Here is a 16,499-nt window from a genome sequence, read left to right as displayed (position 1 = left end):
GGGGTTTGAAAGTGCAGCCAATTAATGTCCCTCTGAATATAGGGTCACATTCAAGATTTCCTGTAAAATGAGGACTCCCTAGTGTAATGTGGTGCATTTGAAAACAAATTCCCCTTGCTCCATGTAGCTCATAGCAAACTTAAGGCTATTTGCTGACTCGATGTCTTTACCGAGTTTTCGCGTCTCACCTGTGAGGAATGTATCCAGCATGTCTGTGCTGGAAATAATGAAACCAAATACCCCAGTGGAGCCAAACAGAACCAAATGCACCTGTTGGCTCTTCTGCACATGTTCATCTGGGCCCAGAATGTTTGTCACCTCCTGAAAAACAGGGCAGAACCTCAGGGGGACAGAGAATTACCAGTGATACTATTAATCTTGGAATCAGGCTACTTCCCATGTCCCAGCCCCACCTCTACACCTTTAATTAATCTGCCCGTGACTGTCTTAGTGATTCTTCCCCACAACATTCAGTCACTACCATTCCATAGGGATTCACCATCCTCTCACCTTCTCCATATTCCACGTCCTCTGTACAGTACGGAGCCACTCCCTTCTTTCTGTGCACAGTCTGGCTCCTCCACATCGCACCATCACCCTACCTTCGAACCCAGCACAATCCTCTTATCTGGCTGCAATCTATTAGCTTTCTCCAGCCTCACACCACCTGGGGAGCAGGGCCCAGCCTGTCTCAACTCACTCTGTCCTCTCCTTCCCCAACACTCAGTAGGAGCTCTGAATGGATGCCAAGGCTCAGAGAGATCTGTGGGGTGTTCAGCAAGCACTCTCGGTCACACAGCTCTTCAGCGGAGATGTACTGCTCACAGCGACACCTTGCCAAAGAGAGAAAGGGTCTTGGTTACCTACAGTCCCTGAGCAAGCAGCTGCAAGATGCAGATGGTTAGACTAGCTCCATTATTCTATAATCTGTACAGTCAGGTGGTCAGTTCTATAAAAGTGGAAAACAGGGATTGCCAGAGTCGATCACATGCAAAGTCCATCTACTGAAGTATCTCAGACAGTGGTTAGTACCAGGTGCTTCACAGGAAGGTGTAGGAACCCCGCAGCAGGCAGATGTGGTATAAGCTGCCCTCTCACCTATGTTTCATCCTGGTCTCTCATAGATATTGGTTTAAGTCCTGAAGCATAAGGTTTGTATCCCTTCCAGACTCTTTGCTGAGAGCAAGGAGAGGTGAGATCAACATACATAGTGATTCAGTGCTCTCCTGCTATGTTTCTATGCATCTATGTTTTTATTCTCTGGAGGAGTTTGAGGTACAGCAGTTCACCCACACAGAACAGGGTAATGTCCTGACTGACTTCTATACCTACCTGAAACCATGAAAGAGATTTAGACCAAAAATGAAGCATCTCCATTAAAAGGATGAATGAGGATTGAACTCTGAATTCATCATCAGTTTTGGTCTTAATTTCCCTAACTGACTAATGATTTTGAGAGACCAACTTAAGACAGCTCAAAGTGCTGTTCACTCGCCCCTGAAGATCAGGGCCCTTTCAGCGGTCTCTAGCTGGGCACCCGTACTATTAGTTACTTTTGAGAATGTGAGTGCCTTGTATTTATGCTTCTTCATTGAGCAGAGTGATGTCAGTGTTAGTGAATGGAGCTGGAGACCTAAGGCCAATACTTATCCACAGAAAGAGTCCAGTAAGGGGGAAGTTTTCATACCCATTCAGCCCTGCCCTGGAGAGATATGTCCCCATCTCACCCAGCCCCTCTAAGGTGGGACTGATACTCTGAGCTAGCCAGAGTTTTCATAATAGAAGTCTGGAGTGAGACTTACATGCCCAACTCTGCACTCAGTTCTCCGCCCAGCGCACCACAGAACGCAGAACAGTCGTATAGTTCGGGAGAAATGCATTTGCGCGTGGATGCCAGACGGACTTCCCCAGGAGCACAGCGCTCCTCCACCTGCAACAGCAACGTGAGCACACGCATGTGAGATAGGGACAAGCAATAACGTTGCAGCACGGCCATGGCATCACTTGAACTGTCTCCCCCGCCCCATCCAATAGCTGAACTCCAGCATTCGGAGGGTAACCTCTTACCCAGTTAACACTGCTACAAAAAGCAGTGGTCAGAACACAGGGAGGAAGAATAAGAACAATTTCACTTCCATTACAGTTCTCCAACCAGCTCTAAGTGAAATGTGCCACAATGACAACCCCAGAGACATAAGTCCCATAGATAAGGCCTCTATTACCATAGTACGTAAGCACCTCACAACAGCCTGGGGTGAGAGAGAAGTATTATCCCCATTTCACAGAGTGGGAAGTGAGGCAGAGAGACTTGTCCAGAGTCACAGAGGGAATTTGTGGCAGAGCAGGGAATTGATCCCAAACTCGAGTCCCACGTTTGTGTTCTAACCACTGCACCATCCCCTCATATGTTACATTACCCATCCCCCGAGCCATTCAGTTTCAGTGCGCACAAGGGTTGTTATGCAGCAGTCTTACTTGAGGTTGGCAGTCTTGGTCACTGTTGGTGTCAGAATTTTTCTTGCCTCTCTCGTCATAGTAAACATACCCTGCTTGGCAGATACAAGAGCCATCTGACTCCTGAAAAGCCCGGTTCAGCCCATGGCAGCTACAGCTGCTAGCCCCTTTGGAGACAACAGCAATAGTGCCATGGAATTAGGTGTGCGACTCAATGGAAGGGAGCATCTTTTGTGGAACAAACTGTGCCCACAAAAAGGGAACTCTTCCCATGTCATCCATTCCCCATGGTTCCATGGAGCATCTGCTGACTTTAGTGACACACCCAAGTGCGCAGTCACTTTATCCTTGGAAGACTGATACAGCTATGTGGAGGGGGGTGGGGAGAGCTTGATTCAGCCGCCTTATGCAGTCACAACACCATTGTCACAGGAGTTCCTATGGCAGGATCCTTCACACTGAGTGGCAGGAGGGGCCCAGCTGGGGGTTTTCAGAAGCGGCAGATAGACAAGCTCTCTTTTAACTTGTCCATTGAGCCATCTGGGTCAGCTGAGGGCTCTGTGGATCACTGGTCCCAGCCCACTAGGGATGACTTAAAATGCTAGAGTTATGCAGCAAGGCAAACCCTGGCCTGTTATCTAGTCTTCCCTCCTGCTTGTTCCCAGTGGGACTAAATCCCCTCAGCTACCATAGTTTGTGTGGGGCAGGAGGCAGGTTTGAAGGCCGTGCACTCAGTCTCAGCTGGAGGACAGACCAGGGGCAGCCGGGGGTGGGAGGCAAACACAGAACATTACAGAGGCCCCAGTTGGCTGTCCTGTTCCTGGTTGAGGAAGTCATTCATAATGAGCACAGAGGCCAATGGTTTGGTGTTTTACCACTACTCTCTAATCAAGCAAGCCAGATTCCCCTGCACAGGGTGTGACTCACCTGGCTGTGAGGAGGAAGAGCTCCCGCAGGGGAAGCACCCTGTCTGAGCATAGAGGTGGTTGAAGGAGCCAGCAGGGCAGGCATGGCATTCCTCAGGCTGCTTTGCCAGGCTGCTGTTTCCGTGGGTCCCTGGGGGGCAGGGCACAGGTGCAGGTGCCAGGGGAGGGCAGTAATACCCCCTGGGGCAGGGCTGCTGGAGATAACTTGCACTGCCTGGGGAAAGCAACGGGGGCATTTCAGACACACAGACTGCTGTCCCCTCCATGGGGGAAACACTGGACAGAATGGGAAGGACCCAGCCTAGTGCAATTCTGGAGACAGGCAAGGGGATGAAATTTTTCGATTGGGATGGAACCAGTGGCACCCAGTGTGGTGTATGTGTGAGGCTCTCCATGCCCTCCACAAGTAGCTAATGTGCACAGCATGCTTAACAAAGGATCCCAGTGGAAACCTGCCATCAGCTGTTTGAAAGATGAGTCTTCCTCTCCTCTGAAAGACAACAGTGTCGCTTGGCAAGTCCTGAGTGCCCTCTAACACCCAGACTCACAGGAGGATCCCCTGTTATATACCAGCCTTCCCACAACCCAGACTGATAGCTATGTCCCCTATATTGCTCCAGCCTTCTGTTCGATGGAGTCCCTGCTCAGTTACCTTGGGGGCAACTGAAGCCTGATGGGCAGGGCTGGCAGGATGGGCTGATGAGGGAGTCACTATGGTAGGTACCCGGATCACAAATCCTGCAGCATTTCTCAAACGAGTCCCTTGGGCCGGTCACATTCAGGGCTGCATATCCTCCCTTGCAGAGCAGTGGATGGGCACTGCCTGGAGGGCAGTAATAGGGGAACACACACCTAAAGGGAGATACAAAGGCAGGAAGCAAGGTGAATGGGAAAAGTGCTTTGCTGCAATTCCTGGTGGCCAGACTGGAAGGGAACTAGTCTTCACAGCATCCTAGGATACAGGCAACGGAGAGGAGGAGATAATCACCTGGGAAAGCAGCAGTTAAATGACTACCTGGGAGAAGATAATTGCTACATTTTAAGAAAAGTGATAGAGTGGAAGCTGCTTCAAATGGAGTGAATCGTCTTTATATAATCAGTGAAAGTCCATTCAAATGAAGTGAAGCTTCTCTCACTACACTATAAACAGAGTTTCACCACATCACAGTTCCCTGAAAGCAGGCTGCAATGCATTGACAGCTGTCTAAACCCCAGAACTACATGGAGAGTGATGCTTTGCACAAATATATTCAGAATGATCTTGAGCTGCACTAGCAGTACTGGACTGGATGTGAAAATAACACATCATACTAAATTTGCAAAAGCGCCATTTAAATGCTCACTCATTTCTAAGCACACAGTTCTGGATTACAAAGTCATGGCTCCTACACAAACTCTGTTTTGCATGTGTATGCAGATACCATGTGGACATGCAAATCTACATTTTACAACTTCCAAGAATGAATTACCAAAAACATGAAAATAAAAATTGAGAGGTTAGCTCAGTGCAAATTAAAAGGGGGTCTCATCAGGCCAAATGCCTTCTCCCTTTCCACATTCCCCACCCCAACCTCAGGAAGACTGCTACAAACTGAGGATCACCCTAACTGGCCGCAATAGTTGAAGTCCTACTATTTCAAAATCTGCGATTGTGATGGAAAATATTTTTGAAACATTTGCAAAATGCATGAAGGTTGTGACTAAAACCTTCTGATTTGACAGTAGGTGGATGTCAGAGTATACAGAGCTGCCAGGACCCTAGTTATGCCTTCACCAAGAATGCGCTATACTCACAGCTGCTCGGGGGTGTTGTACCTGGATGATCCTTCTGGACAATAATATCCACCTGGACACATAGAAGGGACCCCCGTGCGGAGCCCGCAATAGGATCCACCCCTGCATATGGTTGGCGTCACTGAACCTGATGGGGACATAAGAATTGGTGATACTATGACATTCCCAGGGAGCAGTGGAAGGAGATGGGGAGATATTTAAACCCTGTGATCATTCAGTGGGCAGGACATGTGGTTAGGATGATGGAGGACAGATCAGCTAAGTGTTTCATGGAAGAACATCCTTATGGTGCCCAACCTCATGGCCAGCCAAGGAACAGACGGAGGGATAACACTGAACAAGACGTAAGAGCTCCTAACATGAATTACCATCAATGGAAAAAATATGACCCTGAGAAGAGGTGGGGGGACATTGTGAGAGTGGCCAGGGACTTCTGTGGTCTACAGAGCCAGGGAGGAAAGTACCATCCCTATATGCCCCACCTTTGTTCACTGACGGACACAGACTCATTTGCTAGAAGTCCATCTACTTGCCTATTAACTTAAACTTTAACACAGAAAGGGACTGGCTCATGTCTGGCTGCTGCAAGGCATCTGTTCTTCTCCAGTCCCAGCTCATTCTGCTTGGGTGTCACAATCACAGCAAAACTGAGGATGGGATTCCATGGGTGACAACCAGGTAGGGCCTCAAGATGATCAGCCTGCCTGCAATGTCACCTTAGGGTGAGCGGCCCTCATGAGGCTTACTGCAAGGAAGCGATCGCAGGGTCACCCCTGCCTGCTACAATCAGGAGCCATCATGCACAGTGTTGTGCAGAAAAAGGATGAAAAACAAGGAATGTGGGCATCTCACCTGGTGGGCACTCGTAGCCGGGTTGGCAAAGAGCTCCTTGGACATTGGGCAGCCCCGTCTCTGCTGGGTCAGGGCAATAATAGCCAGGGGAGCAGGGGTCACACTCTTCCAAAGATGCTGCACCAGGCTGGGTCCTGAAGGTACCAGGTGGGCATAAAAGCCTGCCCCCTTTACTTGGGCACCAGTATCCAGGGGGGCAAGGGTAGTCTTCAAAACTGGTAAGGCCTGGTAGAGAGAGAATGAAAAGAAATGAAAGGAATTAATAAGAAGAATTTTGGATATACGTTGGGGGCGCATCAGTTGGAAGCGACGGAGGAGGAGGAGAAGGACCTTGGGGTACTGGTTGATAGCAGGATGACTATGAGTCGCCAATGTGATACGGCTGTTAAAAAAGCAAATGCGATTTTGGGATGCATCAGGCGGGGTATTTCCTGCAAGGATAAGGAGGTGTTAGTACCGTTGTATAAGGCGTTGGTGAGACCCCATCTGGAATACTGTGTGCAGTTCTGGTGTCCCATGTTCAAGACGGATGAATTCAAACTAGAACAGGTTCAGAGACGGGCTACAAGGATGATCCGAGGAATGGAAAAACTGCCTTATGAAAGGAGACTCAAAGAGCTTGGCTTGTTTAGCCTGGCCAAAAGAAGGCTGCGGGGGGATATGCTTGCTCTATATAAATATATCAGGGGGGTTAACATTAGGGAGGGAGAGGAATTATTTAAGTTTAGTACTAATGTAGGCACGAGGACGAATGGGTATAAACTGGATATTAGGAAGTTTAGACTTGAAATTAGACGAAGGTTTCTAACCATTAGGGGAGTGAAGTTCTGGAACAGCCTTCCGAGGGAAGTAGTAGGGGCAAAAGATTTTCCTGTCTTTAAGACAAAGCTTGATAAGTATATGGAGGGGATGTTATGATAGGATCGTTAATTTGGGCAATTGATCTTGGATTACCACCAGATAGGTCTGCTCAATGGTCTGCGGAGAGATGTTGGATGGGATGGGAACTGAGTTACTGCAGAGAATTCCTTCCTGGGTGCTGGCTGGTGAGTCTTGCCCACATGCTCAGGGTTTAGCTGATCACCATATTTGGGGTCGGGAAGGAATTTTCCTCCAGGGCAGATTGGCAGGGGCCCTGGAGGTTTTTCGCCTTCCCCTGCAGCGTGGGGCATGGGTCGCTTGCTGGTGGTTTCTCTGCAGCTTGAGGTCTTCAAACCAATTTTGAGGATTTCAATAACTCAGTCCTGGGATAGGGGTTGTTATAAAATTGGATGGGTGGTAATAAAGAAAGCCGACCCTAGGCCCAAAGGCCGGGTCTTAATCAAGTTAATAATCATATCAAGGCCTTAGGCCTCAATCACACTAACATATAGCAAAGTAAAAACATTGATTTTATACTAACCCTCCTGAGGCTCACTTTCTGATTTTACTATATTATACTATTATGTTAATGCTGCTAAATCATAGAATGCTGCTATAAGGGGTTAAACTGACATAAAGTCCCTTAAAAACCCCATCCATCACTGCCAAATAAACTAACAACTGCTAGGCTACTATAGTTTATCAAGCAGCTTGTGCACACAGAAAATTAACCTCTAATAAACTTGGCCGAACATGCATTTTGGGCCCAAGTTCCTCAAATTTGCTTAAGAAACATAGCTGCTGACACTGCAAGTAGGCGAAAACCAGGTGTCAAAGTCCTGACATTAACAAAAAACCCGTATAAAGGGGAAGTTGCAAAAAGCAGGCTTGCAAATTAGCTCATAACCAATAAAGTAATGGTAAAAGTTTTTGCAGATGGTTAAAAAATGTAATTGTATTAACCAAATATGGTATCCTCGGATGTATAAGCTCATATGGTAATTTGCGGTTTTAAGCTTTATAAACCCAGGTATTATTGCTGTAAGGTAGAGCGACTTCCCTCTTGCTAGAGGTCCTGTCGTCTCTCCCTGCATATATGCTTGTAATCTATGATTAATCAATAAAGGAGCCTCAGGCTGTCTGATCAACTCAACTGACTGGTGGTCAATTTCCACGACAGTGGGGTTCTGTGGCCTGCCTTGTGCAGGAGGTCAGACTAGATGATCATATTGGTCCCTTCTGACCTATGAGTCTATGAGTCTAAGGGCAGTGGAGGGAACTAGTGGCAAGCTTCACAGGTTCTATTACCTCTGTGAACAAGAGTGGGTCATGCAGCAGACCCTGGAATTTCCACTCCCTCCTGTTTTAGGGATTGATCCTGCTGCAATGGGAGATTTGCACCTGACTTCAACAGCAGCAATATTTGTCCCTCAGCTGGCAGCTCACCTGGTGTTTGGCAGAGATAACCTGGGGGGCAAGGCTGGCAATCCGCCAGGCTCTTTGCTCCTGGGGCTGTGCGGTAAGTGTGCTCCGGGCATTGCTGAGGTGCCAAGAGAGTGATGGGCTCGGTGAGATTCATGCTGCCACAGTAGTGTCCAGGGGGGCACGGATAGGTCACTGGATCCCCTGAACAAACAGAAAACAGGAGCGTCAGCAGAGGTATTCTCACTCTCCAGCCAGAACCTCCTTCCCCCAGCCTCCTCTTGGGCATCTCGCATTGGATCCTATTCAAACACCCACACGGACAAAATCCAGCCACAAACAGCACACCTGTTTGGAAGACTAGAACCACAGAGCACAGAGGAACTGGAGGTTGAATTTGATTTGGCTCCCCACTCTAGATCAGTGACTCTCAACTTGTTCAGATGATTGTGCCCCTTTCAGGAGTCTGATTTGTCTTGCGTACCCCCAAGTTACTCCTCACTTAAAAACTACTTGCTTACAAAATCAGACGTAAAAATACAAAAGACTCACAGCACATTATTGCTGAAAAAAATAGCTGATTTTCTCATTTTTACCATATCATTATAAGATAAATCACTTGGAATATATATATTCTACTTACGTTTCAGTGTATAGTATATAGAGCAGTATAAACAAGTCATTGTCTGTATGAAATTTTAGTTTGTACTGACTTCGCTAGAGCTTTTTCTGTAGCCTGATGTAAAACTAGGCAAATATCTAGATGAGTTGATGTACCCCCAGAAGACTTCTGTACCCCCAGAGGTATGTGTGCCCCTGGTTGAGAACCACTGCTCTAGATTATAAAGCCTTGCTTACATTTACAGAGCTTCATAAAATAATAAAAATGAATACTAATAAAAAAGTATAAGGTGAATAAAGTGTGTATTTATTCTTTCCTCTGCAGTATCCAGGACTGGTCACTCACTGATGAAGACAGGGTACCATACTGGCCAGACCATGGATTTGTCCAAGCTTCCTGTGTTTCAGATTCCAGACCCTACATCAGTACCAGCTTGACTGGCTCACTGATTCACACACACGCTTTCCTCTCTGACACATAATCAATTATTTCCACTATCTCCTGTGTCCTGACCTGCTTTACACCAGTGGCCTGGTGGACAGGGTAGGCAGTCTTCTCTCCGCCTTGCCCCTGGGATAGCTCCAATGGTGTTGGGGGGGCATGGCGTGGGCACCTCAGAGCCTTCCTGGCAGTAGAAACCTAACGGAGAAACAAAAAATGTCCCTTTTGATGGGCAAGGTGACTCCGTGGCTATCTCTCTCTGATACAGCATTAGCAGCTGCAGGGCTGTGGGTTAGCTGTTCGCACGAACAGAAAAAACAGTCACCTTCGGATCTTGCCAGGCCAACAACCCAGCACTGTGAATTTGCACCAGCAGACGTTGGCATCATTATGTTCCATCAATCACCTCCTGACATTAACATCACCCGACAAGTCACAGAGGTAAAAATTGACTGTGGGTAGAGTCCAGAGCTCCAGGAGTCCCGCTCCAACATACAACTAAGGCTATAGGGATGTTTATCTCCCCTGGCAGCTGAGCCAGAAAAGCCCACACTCTGGGACCCTATCTCCAGCCCAGGGTGGATGGTTTGGGGGTGATAAAGCCAAAACCGACCACGCAAAACACTAATTCAATGTCTCCTTTTGACACCAAGGCATTCCAAGAAATAACCAAAGGGCAAAACATGATGGATTATCACATGGGAGATCAGAGCTTAGGACTCAAGGCTCTTGCCCTGAATTCAGCACAGAAGGGGGAACAGCATGCAGACAGCTTGCTCAGCCCCTTAGGGCAGCACCTACCAGGACAAGAGGCATTGGAGCTAGACTGTGGCTGAGGCATAAAGTTTAGCCGGGCTCTGGCTTTGGACACTGGGGTTGCTTGGATCTGGGGTTTTTGGTCAGGCATGTCTTTGTTCAGAAATCAGGGAAATGGAAGGCGCTGATGAGGAGGCACTAATGAATGCAGGACTTTCAATACCGATAAAGATCTCCTTTACTTACCCTAAACTGATGGGACCTTTAAAGCAGAGGTCAGCACAGGTCATGCAGAGATATCAGACACTTGCTTGTTCAGAGTCCCTGGCTGGTTAAAATCAGATATCTACTGTACACTTTACATACCACTGTGATTTTCACTCACCTGCTGGGCAGAGACCCGCACGCACCTGCCCCCAGCGGCATTCTGTCAGGGAGTTCCAGGGAAAATCATGGCCCAGGGCAGTAGACTCAGAACTCCCGGCCTGGCAGAAGTACCCAGCAGCACACTTCCCCTCCAGCCGCCCGCCCCTGGTGTAGAGAGAGAAGTGGGAATTTACATGGGAAGCTGCTGGAGATGTGCCGCATGCAAACACTAGCTCATGTGTTGGATCCTGCCTGCAATGTACCCATTGCTGGAAAACTGAGAACTTTATAGCCCAAAAAGGCGCAGGTGGACGGAGGGACTGGGCCTCCAACTGATAAAGACAGAGATTAGAGGGGAGGTGGGCTTCTGCGCTAGAATGCTAACTCTGACACATGCCCTTTCCGTGACCTTGGACAAGACATTTCAGGTATAATTGACAAGGACGTTCAGTGAGCCTCAGGCTCCCAAGTGACAGTCACTTTTGAAAATGGGACTTAGGCTCCCAAGTCTCTCTGATGCCTTTGAAAACGTTACCCATCATCTCTCTCTGCCTCAGTCATCTGTTCCCTCTGTACGGTAGGCTGACAATGCTTACTATCCTTGAGAGACGGGTCTGAACTCAAACACTGTAGCCCAACACTGCCAATGGTTTTCGAAGTTCACCTCTGCCTACAAAGTTTGTGCCTGGGGCCCCTCTCGATAGACCCCACACCATGAGGCTATTGTGCACTAAATAGCTAATGTCTGTTAAGCTCTTTGTTCGTATAAAGAGCCAGTGAAGTGCTAAACAGAATTATTTTCACTTGCTTTCTGGGAGCATGAATAATCTGCAAGAAACTACTTTAAGCTCTCCTCCATATGCTGAGCAGGGGCAGCTCCAGGCACCAGCACAGCAGCGCGTGCCTGGGGTGGCAAGCCGGTGTGGGGGGTGCGGCGTGCTGGTCGTCGCGAGGGAGGCAGTCAGGGAGTGTTCTGTGGGAGGTCTGCCGGTCCTGTGGCTTCTGTGGCAATTTGGCGACAGGTATGCCAAAAGCGCAGGACCAGTAGATTACCCACAGAACCACCACTGAATCCTTGTGACCGGCGGACCTCCTGCAGAAATGCCGCCAAAGGCTCTCTGACTGCCATGCTTGGGGTGGCAAAAAACACAGAGCCGCCTCTGATGCTGAGGCTGAATAAAATAAGCAGCCTGTCCCAGCTGAGTCCTCAGTTTGCCTGAGGAAACTCTAAAGGGCGTTCCTGAATTTTGTGGTAATGTCTGTCATGACATGATAAATGTCTACAAAATAACAAATGGTTTACAGAAGGGAGACCTGGCACTTATGCTCTCCCTCTCTCGTAGTACAAGAACAAGGAGAGTCTCAGGAAACTGGAGACAGTATCCAAAGCAGGACAGCACAGAGGCAAAGGTGGAGGGTTGCCTCCACGCAGCTCTCAGTGGCACAATCTGGGCTGGAGTAGAAGGTTTCAGTATGTATACTGGGGTCACTTCACTGACTACTGAAGTACAGCGACCTCTGGGGTGGAACAAAGCAGCTGCTCAACCACACACAACAATGCAGCCCAACTGTTTAGGGCAGGGAGGAGGAATACTAGCTCCAACCGAAACTACAGAGGCAACAGGCAGAAGAAGGACCTGCAGTAGTGACCAGGTGAACAGGCCAGGCATTCTCTCTCCTCTCTGAGGCCAGTCATGTCTGGAGGGGTGAACGTGCCATCGGGACATGGAGAAGGAACCAGTGTACCTAACACAGAAACATGAGAGTAAATATAAAGCCAGAGAGGGCCTGGAAATGCTTTACAGTGCTTCTCTCATGCAGGCAGCCCATTATTTGCAGTGACTATACTCTTGAATTGGGAAGTTCTGTCTCATGTAGCTGCACAAGCATTGTTAGGGTGACAAAACCAGCCACGTCTCCAGCATGCTCTCACTCACAGGGCATACTTATTCACATGCTCTGTACTGACATGGAATTGCTCCAGGCTATCAGGGTCTGATCAGTGCAGAGGGCATTGCAGAGCCCTTAGGAGAAAACACCTGCACTCTGAACTCAAGAAGGGCTCTGCTTGGTGCCTACCTGTCTGTTCACCCCCTAGGGCTGTTCCCCCATGCCTGCTCTCGGCTTTTTGTCTCACACATACTTACACCACTTCTTCTCTTCCCCCCCCCCCAGCTTGGAGGAAGATATGCACACGGGGCCTGATTCTTGCCTGCCTGGCACCTGGTCATTGACACTACTGCAGAGGGTGTGCATTGTGATTGGATAATATTTTACATCCAGATCACACAGGTGTAAATGATTCCACCAGGTATAAGGGAAAGGTAAGTAGGGCCCATGGTTTGCTCTGCTTCTACACCCCCATTCCCCAGCCTTTAGAATAATCCCTCCTTGCTTGTAGTGAGATGCACGGACATAGGACCAATGGGATGATATATACCCAGCAGGGAAGGGACAAGGAGTGGAAGGGGATGTAGCAGTGGTAGTGTGGCAGGGAAGGGCATGTCCTGGCACATGCTATACAGCCAGGCCAGGAGAGCAGTATGAGCCAGCGTGTGCTACTGTGCATGTGAAGGACTATCCTGTACGTACTTTCAGGACAGTAGGAGTGTGGAGGGCAGGGTTGGGGGTCTCCTGCAACTGCCTCTTTGCAGTAGAAGCCTGGTGGGCAAGGAATGCAGGACTCAGAACCCCTGTTTGGCTGGTACTCCCCGGTTGGGCAGGGGGCTGGATGGGCAGACCCAGAGGAACAGAAGTGACCCTAGGAATCAGAAACAGAAAGAAGAGAAATGCAGAGATCCAAACAAATTCAGGACACTCATTAGCTGTTTGTAGGGCCAACTACTGGAGCTGCTGAAGCCTGTAGCAAAATTCCTCTTGACTTAAGTGCGGCCAGGCCTGGGCTCATGGCCTCTGCAGCTTCTCTCCACATGAAAGCTGGAAACTCTTTGCCTTAATGTTAACTGACACTGTTGGCTGTCACCAGTGGGCAAACCTGGCAGAGGTGGCAAAGACTGAATGGGTATGGAGACCCAACTCCTTCTCATCCCAGTCAGAGGACAGTACCTTGGGGCAGAGGAATGCAGTGGGGCTGAAGGAGCTGAAGTTCGCTGGGCAGTAGAATCCTGCAGCACAGGGTCCTGTAGGTGAGCTAAGACCGATGCTAGCGCAGAAGGATCCAGGATAGCATGACACACAGCTGTCCTGGGAGGAGCCACCTGCGTTGGAGGGTGGGAAGAGCTAGAGTTACAGGGGAATGGAAGATGGGGGAGGAAGAACTCATCTGAACCACAGTAACATCAAAGTTGTATTTGCTACAATAATTATATTGCAATCAGCTGGCCAGGATGCACACCACTGCCTCCAACTGGCTGTAAACAGAACTGTCCTACTCTGTGTTATGGGCACTATACTGCTGACCACTAAGGGAGAAGCTCCCTTAATTCAAGTGACAGAGGCCTGTGTTTTTGTAGCCAACAGGGCTGAGTTGCATCTTTGGTGTTGTCTTGGATTTTTCTAGTGGCCCTGGTGTCCAGCATTTTGACCACCATAATGTTCCCAGGTAGCTACAGATTTGTTACCATATGCTGTGCAACCAGAAATTAGGCCCTGCTGCTCTGTGGATCCCAGGAGAAATTCATGAGGGCAGCCGCACTCACCTGTGGCATTATTCAGGGTGCCCACTGGGCAGGCGACTGGGAACTGAGTGCCCTCCGGACAGTAATGTCCAGGTGGACAGGGCCCATTGAATGGCAGCCTGGGTGTCCTGTGCGGAACAGCATCGGCAGCTCCTCCTGAGCAGTAATATCCAGCTGAACACAGACCTGCCATTGGGGAAAAAAAGGGTGCTCAGGGCTCAGCCCATGGCACTTTGTTCCAGCGGGACTGGGGGAAATACCTACCCCAGCCCCAGAACTAGGCAGCTGGGCCCTGGACCAAAGCAGCTTTCTACTGTCTCCTCTACAGCATCCACCAGGGGCTCCCCTATGCCCCACCTCCATCTTCTGACTTCCTGGGCCCTTCTATTCTAAACTCATCTCCCATCCCCTAGTCTCTACATTCTCCCCTCAGCTAATCAGTCCTACTGACACCCAGGCCTTTCTTTCCTCTCCTGGTTCCCCTTGTGATTCTGTCCTCTGGAACGAGCTCAGTTTTTCCTCTCTTCCTTCATAACTAAAACCTTTGCATCTCGGCATCGTCTTAGTTGCTCTGTGCTAGAGAGAGAGAGACAGAGATGAGCTGAGGGGATGGCAGAGAAGGAGAGCACTGGGAGGCTAGAAATAAAAGAGAGATGGGAGAAAGAGTAGGAACAGATTGAGAGCAGGAAGAAAGGAGAGAGAGAAAGGGGAGAAGAAAAGGAATTGGGAGGAGGAAGCTAAAGGACTCGAGATGACAGATCCAAATCCCTTTACACAAACTTGATTAACAGAATGACAGAGTGATGGAGTGAATGAGAGTAACAGGGTGTGTGTGTGTGTGTGTGTGTGTGTGTGTGTGTGTGTGTGTGTGTGTGTGTGTGTGTTGGGGGGGGTTCCTTTAACTCCCTTCCGCTGATCTTTTAGGAATCCCCACCACCTCCTGGCCTCATCCAGCTCAGAAAGCCCCAATCCCTGCACACCCCGCATGAAGCAGGTGTAAGCCTCAAGGACTTCCAGTGCCTGGTGGCCCTGGATCTACCAGGACAACTTACCATCTGGTTCCCAGTTAGCATCCCCCCTGCAGTACCTCCCCACTGGACACAGTTTGCATGCAGCTGGGGACAGTGCCCCCTCCTGGGTGTTCATGGTACCTTCAGGGCATGGCAGGGGCATTGCAGTCCGAGCTGGACAATAGTAACCTGTAAATACAAAGAGGTGAATGAGGCACTCCTCATCAGTCAAAGCACCTGCCTTGGAAACCTGGCTCCACTGATAGTTAATGACAAAACTCCCGTTGTCTTCAAAGCAGCCAGGATTCCACCCCATGAGAGCTGGGCTCATTCGTAATATTTACTGCCCTTAAAAGAAAGGAATGCACTGCTGGGTCTGGAGCACAGGGTGGGTGAGCAGCAAAGGGGAGCTGTGTGCATTTCTATGGGCTCCCCCTCACACATTGCACCTTCCCATCGTGGGTTAAGGGTTCTGCTGTCCAGCTGGATTCCTTACCTCTGGGGCAGCTGACTGGCTCCACAGTGGCAGCATGCCTGCAGGTCATACCAACCGGGCAAGGGAGGCAGGTGCTTGCTCCAGGCATAGGGCTAAAAGTGCCTGGCTCACACGGTATCTCCAGTCTGGTACCAGTGGGACAGTAGAAGCCACTGGGGCATTTGTAACCACGAATCCCATCGGAAGGGCAGGAAGCAGAATTTCCTTCATGGCAAACATACCTGTGAGCGGGAGGAGAGAATTCAAAGAGCTGAAAAATAGGCCTCCCAGCACCGCTCTGATGGAGGAAAGGGAGTTGGGGGCTAGGCACGTTTGGGACTTTTTCTTTTCAGTGCAAATGACTGGTAAAACATCAATTTGTTTCTGCTACTGCAACTGAGGGTATGGGTACGCTTGGAGCTGGAGGCATAAATTCCAGCTGGAGCAGACATACTCGCGCTAGCTCTGATCCAGATAATGTGCTAAAAATATGCCTCCAGCACTCAGTGTAGATGTACCTTAATGCCCACAACATGCTCCCAGTCTGGACAAACAGGGCTTTTCATTCTGACAGGTCTGGAAATTGCTTTTTTCAAAACTGAGGTTTTTACTTAAATGAACAGGGCTAAACTGCCCAGCTTCCCTTGTTTTCTGTCAGAATAAGGGTGCAGCCACTGAGAATCAGGTCATTTTCATTTAGGTGCCTAACTTTATTTATTTATTACTGAGTCACATTTCTGCTGCAGTGCTCGACAGAACACCAATTCCAAGCTTGGGCACCCCTAACAATTTCTTTAAGCTATATCTGATACAGAAAAACAGACTCTAGTAATTACCTATGTATATCACTAAATACTTACACCTCTACCCTGATATAACGCA

The 16,499-nt window shown here is 49.0% G+C and overlaps 1 protein-coding gene across 2 annotated transcripts; it reads right to left on the bottom strand.

The window, feature by feature from the left end:
• Window positions 1–207: 207 nt before the first annotated feature.
• Window positions 208–14,414, bottom strand: LOC115637373 (zonadhesin-like). Of its 2 annotated transcripts, XR_003997252.1 has the most exons (13): window positions 14,154–14,414; window positions 13,561–13,712; window positions 13,087–13,255; window positions 12,132–12,240; window positions 10,514–10,659; window positions 9,445–9,570; window positions 8,334–8,513; window positions 6,027–6,251; window positions 5,175–5,301; window positions 4,033–4,232; window positions 1,803–1,930; window positions 701–833; window positions 208–321 (listed from the first exon to the last, which is right to left on the bottom strand). XR_003997252.1 is itself a non-coding variant. In XM_030538602.1 (12 exons), the coding sequence occupies exons 1-12, from the start codon at window positions 14,323–14,325 to the stop codon at window positions 822–824; spliced, it is 1,746 nt and encodes a 581-aa protein (XP_030394462.1). In that variant the 5' UTR covers window positions 14,326–14,414; the 3' UTR covers window positions 585–821. The 2 variants fall into 2 exon arrangements, 1 of the variants encoding a protein (XP_030394462.1); XM_030538602.1 differs by lacking the exon at window positions 208–321 and having other exon boundaries at window positions 585–833.
• Between the last annotated feature and the right edge of the window lie 2,085 nt (window positions 14,415–16,499).

Source organism: Gopherus evgoodei, chromosome 19, assembly GCF_007399415.2.
Source record: "Gopherus evgoodei ecotype Sinaloan lineage chromosome 19, rGopEvg1_v1.p, whole genome shotgun sequence".
In the NCBI taxonomy this organism is placed as follows: Eukaryota; Metazoa; Chordata; order Testudines; family Testudinidae; genus Gopherus; species Gopherus evgoodei.
Note: the sequence above shows the minus strand (reverse complement) of the source record. Positions and strands in the feature narration are given on the sequence as shown.